At 39.1% G+C, this 17266-nt stretch overlaps 1 protein-coding gene across 3 annotated transcripts in view; it reads right to left on the bottom strand.

Annotated features, from left to right (window-relative positions):
* Positions 1-17266, bottom strand: part of CNTN1 (contactin 1) — a 430834-nt gene that overhangs the window by 108690 nt on the left and 304878 nt on the right. For all 3 annotated transcript variants that reach the window (XM_054024415.1, XM_054024420.1, XM_054024428.1), the window contains exons 11-14: positions 14758-14875; positions 10064-10214; positions 6063-6190; positions 3289-3464 (exon numbers count right to left, since the gene is read on the bottom strand). In XM_054024415.1, the coding sequence (XP_053880390.1) occupies positions 3289-3464; positions 6063-6190; positions 10064-10214; positions 14758-14875 (573 nt within the window). The remainder of the gene's footprint in view (positions 1-3288; positions 3465-6062; positions 6191-10063; positions 10215-14757; positions 14876-17266) is intronic.

Genomic DNA, 17266 nt, shown 5'->3' with positions numbered 1-17266 from the left:
AGAGATGGTTTTTTTCTGTCTAGTAGAGGGCTTTCTTCTTTATATTTTCCCACCTCTTGTATTTTTTAAGGAAGGGTTTGACAGATACTAAGATTTCATTCCTGCTGTTATCTAAGAGAAGAGCTGTCTGCAAGCTGTAATTTCAGGCTTCTGCAAAATACTCTATATGCACTGAACAGTGCAGAAGTGCAAATTTAAACACACATCAATAAAGCAATCCTCAGATGTAAACATGGAAAATATCATTTTCTTCGGATGACAATGAGGTAGATCTATACATCTCATAATTCCTGAAATAAGTGTAAAGTACATTTCTAGAGATGTTTAGTATGCTGCTATTGGAGTTTCAATAGACACAGATTTCTGTAAGGTACTTTGAAGGAACATTGAGACTTTGAGCTTCAGTGTCCTTAAACTGGCATTAGAACCCTAGAACATTAGAACAGACAAGGAAAGTCCACACAGACTCTCATTGAAAGATACTAATAGGGCTTCTAGAAACCTTCACAATAAGAGAATTTTGATTCAGGACCATCAAAACATTTCATTTTGATAGTGTTGAAGTGTTTCGTTTTGACTCTTGATTTCATTACTAAATATTTGTTACATATATACACACAGTATTAAATATATAGAAATTTAACATAAAATTAATATTTTAATATAATACACAAGTCTATATTAAATTAATTGAAACATTTGACATTTTCCTATTGAAAAATTGGTCATAATTGACACATTCTCATGAAACACTTCAATTTCGATTAAACTGTATTTTTTGACAGAAAACTGTCCTGTTAAAAACATTTCAACTAGCTCTAAACAGAAGTTGGGACTGGCTAATTTGGTCTTGTGGTTTCAGAGTAGCAGCCGTGTTAGTCTGTATCCGCAAAAAGAACAGGAGTACTTGTGGCACCTTAGAGACTAACAAATTTATTAGAGCATAAGCTTTCGTGGACTACAGCCCACTTCTATGCATCCGAAGAAGTGGGCTGTAGTCCACGAAAGCTTATGCTCTAATAAATTTGTTAGTCTCTAAGGTGCCACAAGTACTCCTGTTCTTTTTTTGGTCTTGTGGGACTGCTGATATCATATGCATGCTCCTAGGCAGAACGTTTCATTTGTTATGTTTATGATTACAGCCCCATGTTAACTACTGTGACTACGAAATTTTAGTTCTGCTTCAGATTTGTAAGATATTTTTAATTTACTTTTATTTGCAGCTATTAGTAATGATATTTAAAAAATAGAGAGCGGAAGAAGGAACTCAACTAGCTATCACCAAATCAGACAGCTTTGCAGGTCTAGGAATCAGAAAGACTCCATGGAATGGAGTGTTAAAATGTAGGTAATATTGTAGGTGGAGCTTAGTGATGCAAAATCCACTGTTTTTCTTGGGATTTCAAAAAGGGGGGGAGTGTTGAAGATTAAGAATGGCTGGATGTGGGGATAATTATTTTATTGATATTTATTCTGGGCTAATATTTTTTCAGATTGTATGGTTTGGGTTGGATAATTTGTTTGTATTTTGTATTGATTGTTGTGTGTTTTTATACTATTTAAATTTGATCCAAGCACAGAGCTATGAGATGGAGGCTTTCTGCAAATGGAAATAAATATATGCAGTGTAGGACCCTCAAGTGTTGCAGATAGTTTGCTAAAACATGACATCAGGGGACACACTGAACCAGAGAAGATTTATGCTCAAGACAAAAATTTTGCCAGAGAAATGGCCTAGCAGATTGAATGGGTAACCCCACATGCTCATTAACAGGATCTGGGATGTCTCTTTATGTGTGCCAAAATGAGTGACTTTGAATTAGCTTGTTTAGGACTGAGTGCTTATTGAATTTTTTTCTCCTATTCATTATCCTGTGCCAGGCCCTGGAAATGCTCATTAGAAGAGCACAGACAGGAATAAGGAATACACACATATAAGAACATAAGAATGGCCATACTGGGTCAGACCAATGGTCCATCTAGCCCAGTATCCTGTCTTCCGACAATCACCAGTCCAGATACTTTATAGGGAATGAACAGAAGAAGGCAATTATTGAGTGATCCATCCCCTGTCATCCAGCTTCTGGAAGACAAATACCTTTCCCTTTAAAGATTATTTGTGCTATGTTCCGTGACAGCCTACCTATTGTAGAAGCAGAGAAAAGGATAAAGGGAATTTGAACGCAGATATCTTAACTTTTAGGAATAAAGTAAGAGTCAGGTTAACACCAGCTCTAATAATGCGAGATTTCAGGCAGGGCCTAGGCAAGTGGAAAGTGAGTGGAACAAAATAACTGTAAGAGATACTGTTTTTCGACCTTGTGTTAGATAAGAATGGAATACAGAGTGTAGCAGGAACTGCTGAGAAAAGTAAGATATCAGAAGGAATATGTATAAACCAGATGCGGTTGTTGATCATTATTGTCTGTAACAAAAGGTATAAATGCTTGCCCTAATTGTGTATCTAATGGAGACCTGCCTGGGAGGGGGGGAACCCCTGTCTGGGTGTACTCTCCCCTTGCAAGTGTCAGGAAAATAAACTGTCTCTGACTTGTTGCAACCAACCTGAGAGCAAAGACTCTGTTTTCTTCCACACTATTCAATATCTATCATTTATTATTCCTTGTTCTTTAATTTTAAATGTTTCAGTCAGCCATTTAGAAACAACACTATGGACCAGACTGCAAATCCCTTATTCACACTAGTAAAAAATTATTCACAAAAGTACTCCTATTGAAGTCAAGAGGAAAACTTGTGGGGAGAGTAGGGCTCACACAATTTGGCCCTCTGAGACTCTCACTGCATGAATAGCACATAGTTAGGAGTCAAAGTGATTCATTTGACACAGCACACTGGCTGCAATTCAGTCATTTAAACTATTCAAATAGGTCAGTAGAGGTTTGTGAACTATTCACAATCAGAAAAAGAGAGTGGCGTTTTCAGACAATTTATTAATCAGAATTCAATGAGCTCTAGTTTGGTGATTGGGGATTCCACAAAAGCTGTTACAGTGAAAAATGGGAACCGCTAAAGAAAAAGGTTAGGAGAACATACAAACTTTTACAAACAATCTCTTCACTTCTCCATTATGAAGTAACTAATGAACTGTAAACAACATTTAGAGGCCTTGATCCTTGTTTTATATTTTTAGGCCTCTTTAAATAGGTGATTCCAGATGCATTTTCCTGGGTATGAACCAATAAACTAGAATATACAGAAAACACGATGTGTTTCATGATACTGAAAACCAGAGTTTAGCGTATCAAATGAGAGTCTGCAAAATCTTACCATAACACTCCTTTCGTAATGATCATGCTCTTTTTCAAAATCTATCATGTAGCCATTTAGAGACCAAATAAAAGTCAGATCTAACGTGGTATCATAGGACGCAATACACTGCATGGTGGCATTCTCTCCAACTGTGACATCAACATTAGTTGGTGCTAAGGTAATCTTTGTAGCTTCTGTGAAGTTAAAAGAAAATGTGGAAAATTCTAATAAACAAGTGACTATACAGATGCAAATCTAGCTGTTTCATTATACATGAAAAGAACAAACTGATTTACATGTTATTTATGCAACTACATTTCAAAGGGGAACACTGATTAGAACAGAGAGGTTCTAGCCTAAGAAAAGTGACACCCTTACAAATGAAATGTCTTGGCTTTTGATTGCTCATTCTCTGATAATACACATTTTAGCCTCTTGATCATGATGACTATAAAAAACTATGCTGACTTATTTTTATTCACAGACTATTTCATGTGTAGAAGACAGATGATCTATTTTGCATGACCCATTGTGTAGTTTTTTGTTCATAACAATCCTGTTTTTTTTTTTTAAACATCATTAAAAAATGGGGAGCTCTGCTTAGTACTCTCATTTCCATTACTCCACCCTGGAAAGGGGGATTCTAATGCGTCTATTAAGAAAGAATGTTTAATTCTGCATGTAATGCAAATAGCTATGATGGGAAGGGACAGAAGAGAATAGAAGCAAAGAAGAAAAATATGTATAATCAGAGCTTACTATAATCAAGAAAAGAAGAAGAGCAGGGGACTCCATGAAATCCCTCAGGGATCTTGCTGTACAGATCTAATTTAGCTGACACATGCTTTGATACCAAAGAGCTTAGCATAACAGAAGGGAATGGTATTCTAGCCATGTGCATGTACATTTGGTAGCTGATTTTATAATTGTTGCTGGATTTTGTTTTGTATTGTAGAGTCTTCTATCAACCTAGAGGTATTCTAGGGTATATCTGCACTGCACTCGTCTTTCAGCGGCGGGTCATATACATACTCATGTAGGCCCCCAGCACAGGTGTAAGCAACAGCATAGACCATGAGGCATGGCTTATGCAAGTAAAGAGCTGCCTGAAGGGTGTGGAAAGGTACACAAGTACATACCCTGCACAGAGCTCTACTTGCCCAAGCTATGACTCTCATCTACAGTGCTGTTTTTAGCAGTGTAGTACCCTGCTGCCTTCCCACTGGCTCTTCTGGAGCTTTCCAGGACCACAGGAAAAGACTCCAGTAGTGGGGGAAGGCTCTGGCAGGAGGAGGCAGTGGAGAAAGACTCCAATGGCTCTTATTGCTGGAGTCCTTCCCCACCACCGTGAAAAACTCCAGCAGTGGGGAGGTGGCAGGCAAAGACTCAGACTTTTCCTGCTGTCTGCCCCCGCCAGAGCCTTTCCTCACCACAGTGAAAATCTCTGGCAGTGGAGAGTGGCTGAAACCTTTCTGCGCTTTCTCCCCTCTACCAGAGTCTTTCACTGGCATGTGTAGTTACACCCCATGGTGTGGACACAGTGCTAGAGGAAATTCTTATGTGTCCATGACAGATACCAAGTTTTGAAATCTGCCAGTTAGCCTTTCACGGTTTCTGTTGGTTAAAGTTGCATTGCAAGGGACATGCTCAGTCATTAGTTTTCCCTCCTTAGATGAACTAGGTTAGAGTCCTCAGATATAAAAAGAAATGGTTTATGTTTAGCTTATACACACATATGGTTTAAATGTTTAACTGTGGAGATTTTTTAAGTCAATGATTTTTTGTGATTCTAAAATGTATAGTATAACGTTAAAGGGGTTGAATATTTATTTTTAAATGTTTCCAGAAAACTAAGAATGATGAATGTAGTGTTAAAAAAACAAAGCTACAAAATACAAAGAAAAATAAATAATCATACTAGTTAAACAGACCTCGTGATTCAAAATACATTCTTTACAATATCTGAAACATCATTACATGTAGTCTAGGGAAGAAGTTACAAAAAAATGTTGTCATATGTTCTGATGGATTCACACTTATGTTGCTAAGTTTATCTTGTGGCACCATGCTGTTGAGCAAGACTGCCACATTCTGGCTGCAGGAAATGCTATCTTTTCATATACATTTAACACATAGGTGGTTTTCCAGAGGCCTGGCAGACAGAAGTGCTCATGAACATTATATTCCCTTCCTCTTCCCTTCAGCTATTTAGTTATCTGACAGGGTTGTAAAAGGTGTGATTAAGTACATCAGCATCTGAATCGAGTACTGGAATGTGTTACAGTGGTGCGTTTATTTGGATGAATGATCCCACATTACAAATTCAAATAAATGATTTATTTAATTGCCATGCTCACTACCCCAATGCTCTGAAAAAGAAGTAGAGAGGAGCCAAGGAGAGGCAGGGAAGAGGATGGTCATGGACCCATCGCTCTGTGTGTTGGGCTGCAGTGTTGGCCTAGTGCATGAGGGAGAGATATCAGCACCATCTGAATGGATGGATCAGATTATTGACTCTCCTGTGGAAGGAACAGCACTGGTAGAAGAACTGAGACACTTCCTTTCCTTTGCTCCTCCTGGAATGGCGCAGTTGCATGCTCCCCCTATTTAGAGCTGTGGCTTAAAAGCCATAATCTATCTCTTAATGGGCAATTCAGTTCAATTCAGCTGGAAAGAAATAACATAAAATGGCTTGCAGGGAAAGTCTTAAAGGGAAATCTTATAAAGCAAAGCTTTATAATTTTAAATTGAGGCATGTTATGTGAAATGAACTAACAAAAATGGAGTTTTACCTGTGATTTCCAGAGTACCAGTACTGTTAGCTTTTCCTCGGTTATTTTCTGCAAAACACGTGTAGCTGCCTTGATCCAGATTTGTGATATTAACAATTTCCAGGCTACCATCATCCCAAATAGATATCCTATTGAAAGTGTGAAAAATATACTGTGAGTTAAAATAGTTATTTGCATCAGAAAGAACAAAGTATTTCCAGTGGAAATTCCTAAATAAGCCAAAACAAAGATCATAAGGGTCTCTCAATGGCTGATGTCTAACTATTGCTTTTATATATGCTCCAGTACCCCATTGTGATTTAAACAGAGTTTAGCATGGTTAATGGGATCTGGAATAAAGCATACAATTTACATTTGGGGGGATTTTTTTCACTTATTTTTGTTCTCTCAAATATTTTTTTCTTTTCGTTTTGCAAGTTTAATACTCAAATAAGTGCAAGACTAATTAGAGTGATTAAAACTAGGTGCTAAGGAAGCTATTCCTGTCAACATTAATGATATTTTGACTTATCGCCTCCCTGCAATTTCACTCCTGGGTTATTTTGAGCTGGGACTTCCAAGAATACAAACTGTATAGACAAATGGTCACTATGGATTGGCATGAGACAACCAGTCACATTTTCACTGAGAACATGAGCTAGGATTTGAACTTGCATCACGTGTGGTGAACAAATAGTGCACAAATCCAAGAAATCTCTGACACATTCCTTCAAAACCCCTCATCTCAAAATCCCCTTTTTAAAAACAATATACCACTAATCATAGTCTCTCTCTTGAAGTAATATCATATTTTAACATCTAGATAAAATAATTAGAATTAGTTTGCAAATAAATTATTAAATAAATCTATGCTGTAGAAACCACCACGAGGCCTCAGTCAGGGATTGGGGCCCCACTTGCCAGGCAGTGAGTGAAACAAAGGGAGTTTGGAACAGAGAGCTCACAATCTGACAGAAGAATAAACAAACAAATGGGGTTGGGTGGGGGCAGGTAGAGATAGGTATATTTACATGAATCAGGAACCACAGGCAGTCACCAGCCTAACCAATTCCAGGTGGCAGTGATTCATAAGCATCATGGCACAGGTAGATTTTAAAGAGGGATGTAAGACAGGATAATTCAATGTAATTGTTGCTTGCTAAGGAGCACCAGCAGCTTGCCAACTGTGAAGATGAATTCTATTTCAGAAGACAAAATGTTCCCCTCACAGATATGGAAACCCATCTTTGAGCTTTTGTGCAGCTCCTATAGGCTTGAACGAACCATGTCTTTCTACTGATGATATGTGGTAGAGCAGCTCAATCATGTCAAATGGACTCCACTAAATCTACTCAAGGAACTTGATGAGGATCGGCCCCACGTATAGAATGGGACACTACTGGTATGTCTACACTGCAATAAAACACGCACTGCTGGCTTGTGTCAGCTGACTCAGGCTCGCGGGGCTGGGACTGTAGGGCTATAAAATTGCAGTGTAGAAGTCTGGTTCTAGGAAGGTCCCAGAGTTCAGGCTCCAGCCAGCACTACATTGCAATTCTATAGTCTGAGCTCTGAGAGCCTGAGTCAGCTGACATGGGCCAGCTACTGGTGTTTTACTGCAGTGTAGACATACCCTACAAGGTTGATGGGCAGCAAGTGTTGGCATAATGACATCTATGAATTGGAAGGCAATATCCCTTGGGAAAAACTTAATATTTAAACAAAATTCTTGGTTTCTCCATCAACAGACATGAAATAGCAATGGAGGACAAGCAAGGGTCATTATTTTAGATTCTGGTGGAATTTACTAACAGCGCCTCAAAACTGATCCCTTATGCACATTCTGAATTAACTCTTTTTTGCTATATGAAATAAGGCTAATGAATGCTTTCGGTATTCCTTAGAATTTTATATATAAATGCATGGACATCCCTTGCTAATTTAACATTAATTAACTTCTATCCATGGGTAGATTTCTACTTGCTGTGGGGTAACAGTCATGAATCAGCTCCAGATTTTTACACTTTGCAAATTAAAATTTTCTAAACTTTCTAAATGCTGCGTTTTAAACAGTTATACGTTAGTGTTGAAAACTGAGCACCCCCTTTTAGGCTAACTCTGATATTTTAAATTAGTTTTTTGAGGAAGTTTATCTGCAGCCAGGGAAATTCTCTGAGTATTGGGTTTAAAGCTTTGAAAATCTCATTTAATATAGCATTTAAAAGGTGACTTCTATAGTGCATGGGATGTTCAGAAATAAGCCACCTTTACATAGGCTAAACCACTACAATGGTTTCTTTTGGCAAAGGGTGAGCTTAAAGTAGGCTAGACCAGTGGTCTCCAAAGTGGGGTGCGCGAGAGAATCCTTGGGGGTACGTGGTAGGAGAAGCGCTTATTTATTTATTTATTTGCTTCGACAGTTCGGGTGGGAATCCGAGCGGCTTTTTTTTTTTGCTTTGGCAAAAATGGAAGAGCCGATGCGGCAGGGGGGTGCGTGCTCAAAATATTTTTACTGATGGGGTGCACGATCAAAAAAGTTTGGAGACCACTGGGCTAGACAGCTATGACAAAAACAAGAAACTGAAGAACACAGTGGTGTATATATTTAAATTAAATTGGAGAAACATTACATTAAGCATTAAATCAATTTTAATTATACCTTGAGTAAGTAAAGATTTCTGAAAATAAAACCCTATATATATTTGTCAATACATCTGTATGCTATATCAAATTAAGAATGCAGGAAACCTTTGTAAATTACCATGAGACTATTAACATATTATTGGCATGCTCCAGCAATATTGCCTCTGCTGTTTCACAGCATAGGAACTGTGCATCATGCTTGCAAGTCTCTGAACCTAGTGGCAGTATAATCAGCATAGGTAACTTATAGTTAACTTGATTTTAAAAACTGAGAGTATAAGAGGCCCTGAGTCCAGATTTACTGCTCCTGAGTGTACTGAAGAGTGGGGAGAAGGAAGGGCCACTGTGCATCTGCAGAGGATATACACTCACAGTACATAAGCACATAAGAATGGCCATACTGGGTCAGACCAATGGTCCATCTAGCTCAGTATCTTGTCTTCCAACAGTGGCCAGTACCAGATGCTTCAGACTGAATGAACAGAACAGGGAAATTATTGAGTGATCCACCCCCTGTCATCCATTCCCAGCTTTGGGTTGTGTCCCTGACCATACTGTCTAATAGCCATTGATCTCCCAGTTCTTGTGTTATATGAATGGGTAAATAACACTTCCTTATTCACTTTCTCCATACCATTATGATTTTAGACTTCTATCATATCCTCCCTTAGTTGTCTGTTTTCTAAGATGAACAGTCCTACGCTTTTTAATCTCTTTCCGGCTAAGTTGTGGGAAGCTGCTGGACCTTTTTCTCTCCACAGTGAAAGACTCTGCTAATGGGGAAACACTAGAGCCTTTCCCAACTGCCTCCTCCCACCAGAGTCTTTCACAGTGGCATGTAGCTTCACATCACTGTGTAGCTACACACCATAGTGTGTAGATGCAGCCTGCTTTTACTGAGGAGTGTAGCTACACATACCCTACATGCCGCCACCAGTACTGGTCAGTAACTTTTCTTTCTCCTTCATGAATTGCCTCTGCATTTCAAAACTGGAGAAGAATAGCAAGCAGGAACATAATAAAAATGGGACAAGTGAAAGTTAAATAAAAATGAAAGCACTGTCCTGCCAAACCCAGACCCAATATCTCATGGCTATTGCTTAATAAATGCAATATTTATTTGCTGAACTGCAAGTTTACATGGAAGATTTATATGCAAGATAAGAATTAATGTTTTGAATTTTTCATTAAGAATGAAGAATAAAAATAAAGAATTTAATTAAGAATGGTTCTTTGCTTCAATTTCGCTGTAAGAATTCACTAATCATTAAAAATCTATAGTAAAATTTGCACTCTAACTAAATTTCTATTTCAGCTGAATATACAGGTATCATAAAACTATTCTAAGACCGATCATGCTCTCTAGAACCAATACTGACCTGCTCCCATTTACGAGCAGTTCTGTTCCTTTGCTCCATGAGAATTTTGCTTTAGGAGCAGCTTTAGGCTTGCATTCAATTATTACACGGCCTCCTTTAGCAGCCAAGAACTTCTTCTTCATTGGGTTTAGTTCAAAATTAGGAGGTGAAGCTGAAGAGAAAAAGCAACATATGGACACTGTTGTCATATCTTTTGACAAGGTATGTAATACTGTTTGTTTTAGGACATTAAAGATAATTTGGGTGTATTGAAGCATACATATTTATAATTAAGGAAGGGGATAAGAATGATCCGGGCAATTGCAGACCTGTTAGTCTGACCTCAGTAGTGTGCAAGACTTTAGAACAAATTGTGAAGGAAAGAATAATTAAATTCATGAGGGTAAATGGTAAAGGGGATGTAATGCAACATGGGTTTACCAAAGATAAGATCATGCCAGACTAATTTTATTTCCTTCTTTGAGAAAATAACTGATTTTTTAATATTTGGACTTCAGGAAAGCATTTGACATGGTACCACATGGGAAATTATCAGTTAAATTAGGGAAGACCTGGATCAGTACAAGGATTACAAGGTAGACTAGGAACTGGCAAAAGGAGAAAAGGCAACAGGTTGTGCTGAACAGTGAATTATCAAACTGGAAGGAGGTTACTAGTGGAGTTCCTCAAGGATCGATCTTGGGACCAAATCTTATTTAAATATTTTTATTAATGACCTAGCCCAAAATAATAAAATAAAATTTGTTGATGATACAAAGGTGGGAGGCATCATCAACACAGAGGAGGATCAGAATATTATACAGGAAGATCTGGATGACCTTGAATACTGGCATGACAGAAATGGGATGAAATTCAGTAATACATAGTGCAAGGCCATGCACTTAGGGTCTAATAATAAGAATTTTTTCTACAAACTGGAGGCTTATCTGTTGGAAGTGACAGAGGAGGAGAGACACTTGGGTATAGTGGGTCAATAACAGGATGACAATAAGCCACCAGTGTGATGTGGCTGTGAAAAAGGCAAATGCAATCCTAGGATGTATTATGTGAGGCATTTCTAGTAGAGCTAGAGAACTATCAAGGCCTTTGTACAAGGCAATGACAAGACTTCATTTGGAATACTGCGTACAATTCTGGTCACCCACGTTCAAGAAAGATTAATTTAAAGTGGCACAGGTTCAGAACTGGAAACTGTGCAGAGAAGAGACACTAGGATGATCGGGGAATGCGGGACCTATCTTATGAGAGGAGACTAGAAGAGCTTGGCTTGTTTTGTCTAGCAAGAAGGCTGAGAGGGGATATGATTGCTCTCTATAAATACACTAGGGGTAAAAATACCTGGGAGTGTGAAGAGCTATTTAAGCTAAAGGGCAATGTTGGCATAAGAACAAATGGAGATAAACTGGTCACAAGCAATTTCAGGCTGGAAATTAGAAGGTTTCTAACCATTAGAGGGACTAGGGGAATGGATGAGATTCTGGAACAGCCTCCCAATAGGAATTGTGGAGGGCAAGCAACCTAATTAGCTTTAAGAGGGAACCTGACAAATTTATTAGTGAGATTGTATGATGGGGTACCTAATGGAAGATGAAGTTTAGCTAGGAAGGAGCAGTTTGGGCCTGTATACTGGGATGAAGCTGAGAACAGGAAGAGGCTGAGGGGGAAGCAGTCTGCAGTCACTCCCTTTGAGAAGGGGATTTGTTTAGGGCTAGAGAGTCTAGCAAGAAGTCAAAGAGAGGAAGTAGTCTACAGTTACGACCTGGAAGGAGGGAATGTTGGCTATTAAACCCAGGGGTGGGGGCAGAATATAGAGAAGGGAAGTAGTCCAGGGAAATAGCAACAGGATCTGGGAGCAAGCATACTGTAGTTGCTGGACATAGGGTCCCTGGGCTTGAACCCAGACTCGTGGGAAAGCCCGGGTTCCCCTACCAGCCACTGAGAAAGTGGCCTTGGTCTGGAAGGCTGTCTGGAATGGCATGTGGATGGTTGATCTAGTAGGACTTTGATACCTCAAAAGGGGAGGACCATACAGTGACATGGCCAGAGGGCTGTCATGAAGAGGGAGCACTGTGAATCCTGGAGAGTGAGGTGTGAACAACCACGGAAAGGGAGGTGTCAGAAGATAATCCCCAGATGTGGCCACAATGAGGTGTCTCAATGGTGAGCGAACTGTTATAGAGGGTAGGGCTCATTTCAGGTTTCTGACATGTTCCTAAGAGCTCAGGCCATCAGCAGGGGTCAGGAAGGGATTTCCCTCTCCCTCAATTCTGGGTTTGGTTTGTTTTTTTTAACCTCCTTCCTCTAAAGCATCAGGGATGGCCATGGCTGGAGATGGGACACTGGATGGGCAGCTCCAGGGCTCTGAGGGCACCAAGCATTCTCTCTCAGGTGCCTGGCTGGCTGGGTCTTGCTCACAACCTCAGGGTCTAACTGATCACCATATGTGGGGTCAGGAAGGAATTTCCCCCAGGTCAGATTAACTGTGATTTTGAGGGATTTTTGCTTTCTTCTGTGAGTGGGTGCAGGTCACTAGCAGGATTATCTGGTTATATCTCACTTAATCATTTCCCTGCCACTGCAGGGACCTCAGGCACTGGTGTACCTTGGTCCCTCCTCTTATCTGCCTGTGGCAGATAACAGTCTAGTCTTCTGTGGGCTGTAACACTTTGGTCTAATTTAAGTGTTGGGTTTAGTGTGTGGGTGCTGGGTGATGTCATGGCCTGTGATATACAGGAGGTCAGCCTAGATGATCTGGTTGTTCCTCTGCCCTTAAACTCAATGACTCTATGAAGAACTAAGGAATTGGGCTCCACAAGTTCCACTTTGCAGGTGAGCATAGATGCAGAAATTTGGCTCTGCAACAGTGGAAGGTCTGACAGATTAGCTACACTAACAACATTTATATACTGTGTCATTCCTGAAATTCTTATCTGTTCATTTCTCAAATTTCATCTGAGCTTGGTCCAGCTGTATTATGGGTCTGCTCTACAGCTCAAACTGAAACCAACAGAAAGACTTCCATTGATTTCACCGGGCTTTGGAGCAGACATAAGAATCTGATAACAGCACTTTTTAAAATTCAGCTTCCGCACAGGTCACAAGAATTTTTTAAATAATTTAATATTTGTTTTCTGTTCTCTGTTGTTTTTAAACAGCCCTAAAGGAAACAGTAGACAGTTCCTCAGCTTTGCAGTTTCTGTTGTTTTCCATTTGGCCATTTGCTCAGTCAAATTCTGCTCTCAGATGTGCACAAGCTGCAGCATGATTTTAGCAAGAGCCACTCAGACATATCTGGGGTCAGACCTTGGCCTGTTGAGTTTTTCTCTATTTGTAACCAGATCATAAGACAACACATCTCTGTTTTGTTGACTTCTCTGTTTGTGCGACAACATGGTTTATAATGCTACCAAAAATGTGCACAGCTCAGGGAAATAAGTCTGTTAATTGCAGCTGTACAGGCAAAATGATCAAACATTGGTTTAGGTCACGTCTTTTCAATACAGTCATCTCAAAATAAGCAAACAGATATTTAACCCTCTCATTCATCCATGTGTGTTTCTGGGTGATCTGGGTCTGGTGGTGGGTCGCTGGTAATGGGGTAACAGCTAGTAAAGGGATGAGGGGACTTACTGGAAGTGTTGGTTGAGTAGTGAAGGAAGATGCGTTCCTGAGAAATGAATTGAGGAACTCAAGACTGGTGGCAGGAGTGGTGAGGAGCTGGAGGAAGGGAGGAGAACCTTAGGCCTGGGTGGGTTGAAAAGTAACAGGGCAGAACTGGTCATGCACCATGGGAGTTCTAGCTGTGGGAGAGAGGCAGGCAGATGAGAAGGTAGAAATTGGGAGGCTGGGAGGTGGAGAAGCAGACATGGGCTGGAGGCAGATGTGAGATGAGAAGATCACAAGCCAACTGGGCTGAGGAAATCCCTGAGAGAGCCATGTAAGCTGGACAGGGTATCAAGCAATATAAATATATCAATGGAGGGGTCATCCACTGTGGTTGAACATGGGACCTCTGGATTTAACAATCTGAGTTTCTACGGCTTGAGTTATTGAAAGCATGAGTTATCTTGGAGGCAGTAACAGGCTGAAACCTCTAAAAGTGGTCTAGCCTCTAGACTGGGGTAAAGAGCATCAGCTCCTGAAAGGCTGTGGGTGGGCAAAAAGGTGGTAGGAGGAGCATCAGCAGTCAATTAGAAGTTGCGTGTTAATTGGCAGAACAGGTTCTGGAGAAAGCAGGGGGTGGCCAATGGAGTAGGTAAGATGAGCAGGGGCAGAAGCCACACCTCAACCAGCTCTGTGTGGTCCACAAGCACTGCAAACCCTTGATATGAGCCCCATCCAAGTTTGCAGCTACAGTGGGAAGTCAACACGAGGAGGTGAAAATCCAGAAGAGATTTCTTACAAAGATTTCTTTGTCATTTCATAATGACAAAATTAAAGGTGGTAAAATTTGGTTTCTCAGTACCCCATTTGAGATTTTAAATATTTCCAGTGTTAAAACATCATCTCAGGTATATTCAATAAGAACAGGGCAATACAATTATTAAATTTATTATTACAGAATAAGCAATGTGGTGCCAGGACTCTGTATTTTACATAAAAATCAGTGCTTGTAAATATGGAAATCTGACTACCATTTTGTTCAGATTTGAAAGTGTTTTACAAGTTGAAACAAAACAGAATATCTCACTGACCCACAACCTTCAGCTCAGCATTTGCGTATATAGTTCCATGTTTATTTTCTGCTATACACTGATACATGCCGGCATCCTCGACAGTCAGGCTTTGTATTCTTAATTCACCTCTCCGGAACTATAAAAAACCCAGAACAATAAAAATATCACATTCACTGCACAGTCACTGAGATTTCTATCCTTCCATGCTTCTTTAATTTTCTTATTTTGGAGTTAGTGCTTGAGGTGAGTCTTTCACATTCCTTTAAAACACTGAAGACCATTTATTTTCCCCTACTTTACATTCCAGGCCTCACGGAAATATGTTGCAGCCACCATCATTTTGAATGAAAAGATTCCATGCTGGCTCCCTACTTCACTGGAAGGATCATGGCTGAGCAATCACGTACATCAGTGTAAGATGCCTCTATAATAATCCTAGCACTGCAGATCCAGTGTTAAGATGGCTGGAGAACCAGGAACCAAATCTGTTTTTTGCACATGCTTAGCACATAGCACTTCCACTAAGCCAATGGCTCACATCAATGTGCTTTACTTCAACAAATTGCAAGAGAACATCTACAGTATATTGTAGTACCTTATTCTACAATAATATTAGTATTTGCATTGTTAAGGCTCGCTCTACAACCTATTGAAGACAATGGGATTCTTCTAAAGGACTTCAATGCGGATTGGTGTGGGCCTCTTTGAGTGTCTTGTTTCTACTAACCAATAACATGGTAAATATGATGAAGTAGTTGATATAGCTTGGGAAAAATAAAACCCCAAACAGAAACACAGCAAGACCTTTTGTGAACTACAGTACATAAACATTTTAAAAAAAATTAATAAACTATGTTCTTGTGGAAAATAGGCTTAGCAGCTTTAGACTTAGCATAAGAGTCAATTGTCGTATGTAAGATAGTTGAAAATTAAAGAAATATTACTTTTTTGCATTCTCTGTACTGTTTTTTATTAATCAAAAATATTTCAATCAGCTTTTCTAAAGGGAATTCTCTCTTTGTGTCAACCAAGGGAAATATTTAATATAAAAAAGAAAACCTGTTTGATTTAGAAACAAAAAAAATTTCTCATGGAAATGAGAATATTTTTGTTCTTTTCTATCAGAAATAATATTTTAATTCTAACACACAGTATAATTGTGTGACATATTATTTGAGAACTACATGATGTTTTCTGCAACCCAATATGTAGATTTTGTCAGTGGCTGTCCAGTTAAAAGGGACAGTCAAGTAATTTTGCTTGTTAAATCACTTGTTTGTAATTACCATAGAAGCTTGAAAATAGGATTGTTTTCTTCGGGTTTATTCCTTTTCCATATGGCAGACACTGATATCCCTGCTCCCCTTTTCCCCTCTCCACCATATTTTCCTAAAGCATGTAGCCAAAATAGCTCTGCCCCATTGTTTTCTTTGTCTGTATACTAGTATCACTGTCATCACAGCTCAGGAAATGCAGCAGTGTGTTAGTTGTATTGTGAACCCTCTTCTTTTTGACCTGTTCTACAGTAGCAGAGCACACAATACTGTGAGTCCAACATAAACAATGGTAAGGTTTCTGTTTTTTGTGGTTTATTAATTTCATTTTGGGGGGTTTATATTAGTAGCAGTGTTGAGTCCTATGTGGATGTCCAAAAATCAGGATTTTTCAGGGCTTTCTCTTTGTATTTACTATAACAATTAATCCCAATGTTCCTTAGTGCACTTTAACTTAGTACTGTTTCAAATGACACTATGTGAAAGTGCACTAGGGAAACTTTAATGTGCACCAGCAGGATCTACACAGACCAATTAATGTGCAACACACTTGAGTGCACTTTAGAAATCACACCCTTGTAATCCACATTATTGCTCCATGTAGACAAGCCCTTAGGTACAAGTAACCATTTCCAGTATTTCTCCAGTATTCACTGAATAAACACCAATCATTTCTTTTTCTATAGGGTGTGCTATATCAGTGTTTATCAGTTAAAACCTAAAATGAGAAGCCCTACCAATGGCTATTAAAACTATTGTTGAGGGTGCTGAAGTGAAAATTAATATATATTTAAGACCCAGAAAATACTCCTCCAAAAAAGGATAACAATTGGAAAGCTGATAGAAAATTAGGTCTAAGTTATTTGGCATTGCTTTTATTTTACACTTCACATCCACTGAAAACGTGAAATTTGCAATATTCTGTGACATGAAATACATGAAAAAGTTGTATGTAATATAATGAGGACAGCAATCTTATTTTTAAACATTTCCGACATCCCTCCATTGGCTCGGTCTTTTCCACGTATCTTTTGAGATACATTCATGTTTAACGTGGTAAAATGGAAAAAAAATTGGGAGGGGGGGCTTTTATTTAGAAACAACATAATAGCATTCATTGTAAAGGCTCCCAGTTAAAAAAAAAAAAAAAAGATATCTGTATCCCAAATGTATGCTACGAAAAAGCAGGTTATCTGAACTGAATATGAAATGTTGTGAGAAGATATATTTAACAACCGAAGAGCAGACTGAGA

Source organism: Malaclemys terrapin, chromosome 1 (genome assembly GCF_027887155.1).
Source record: "Malaclemys terrapin pileata isolate rMalTer1 chromosome 1, rMalTer1.hap1, whole genome shotgun sequence".
NCBI lineage: Eukaryota > Metazoa > Chordata > Testudines > Emydidae > Malaclemys > Malaclemys terrapin.
This window is presented reverse-complemented; position numbering and strand designations above follow the sequence as displayed.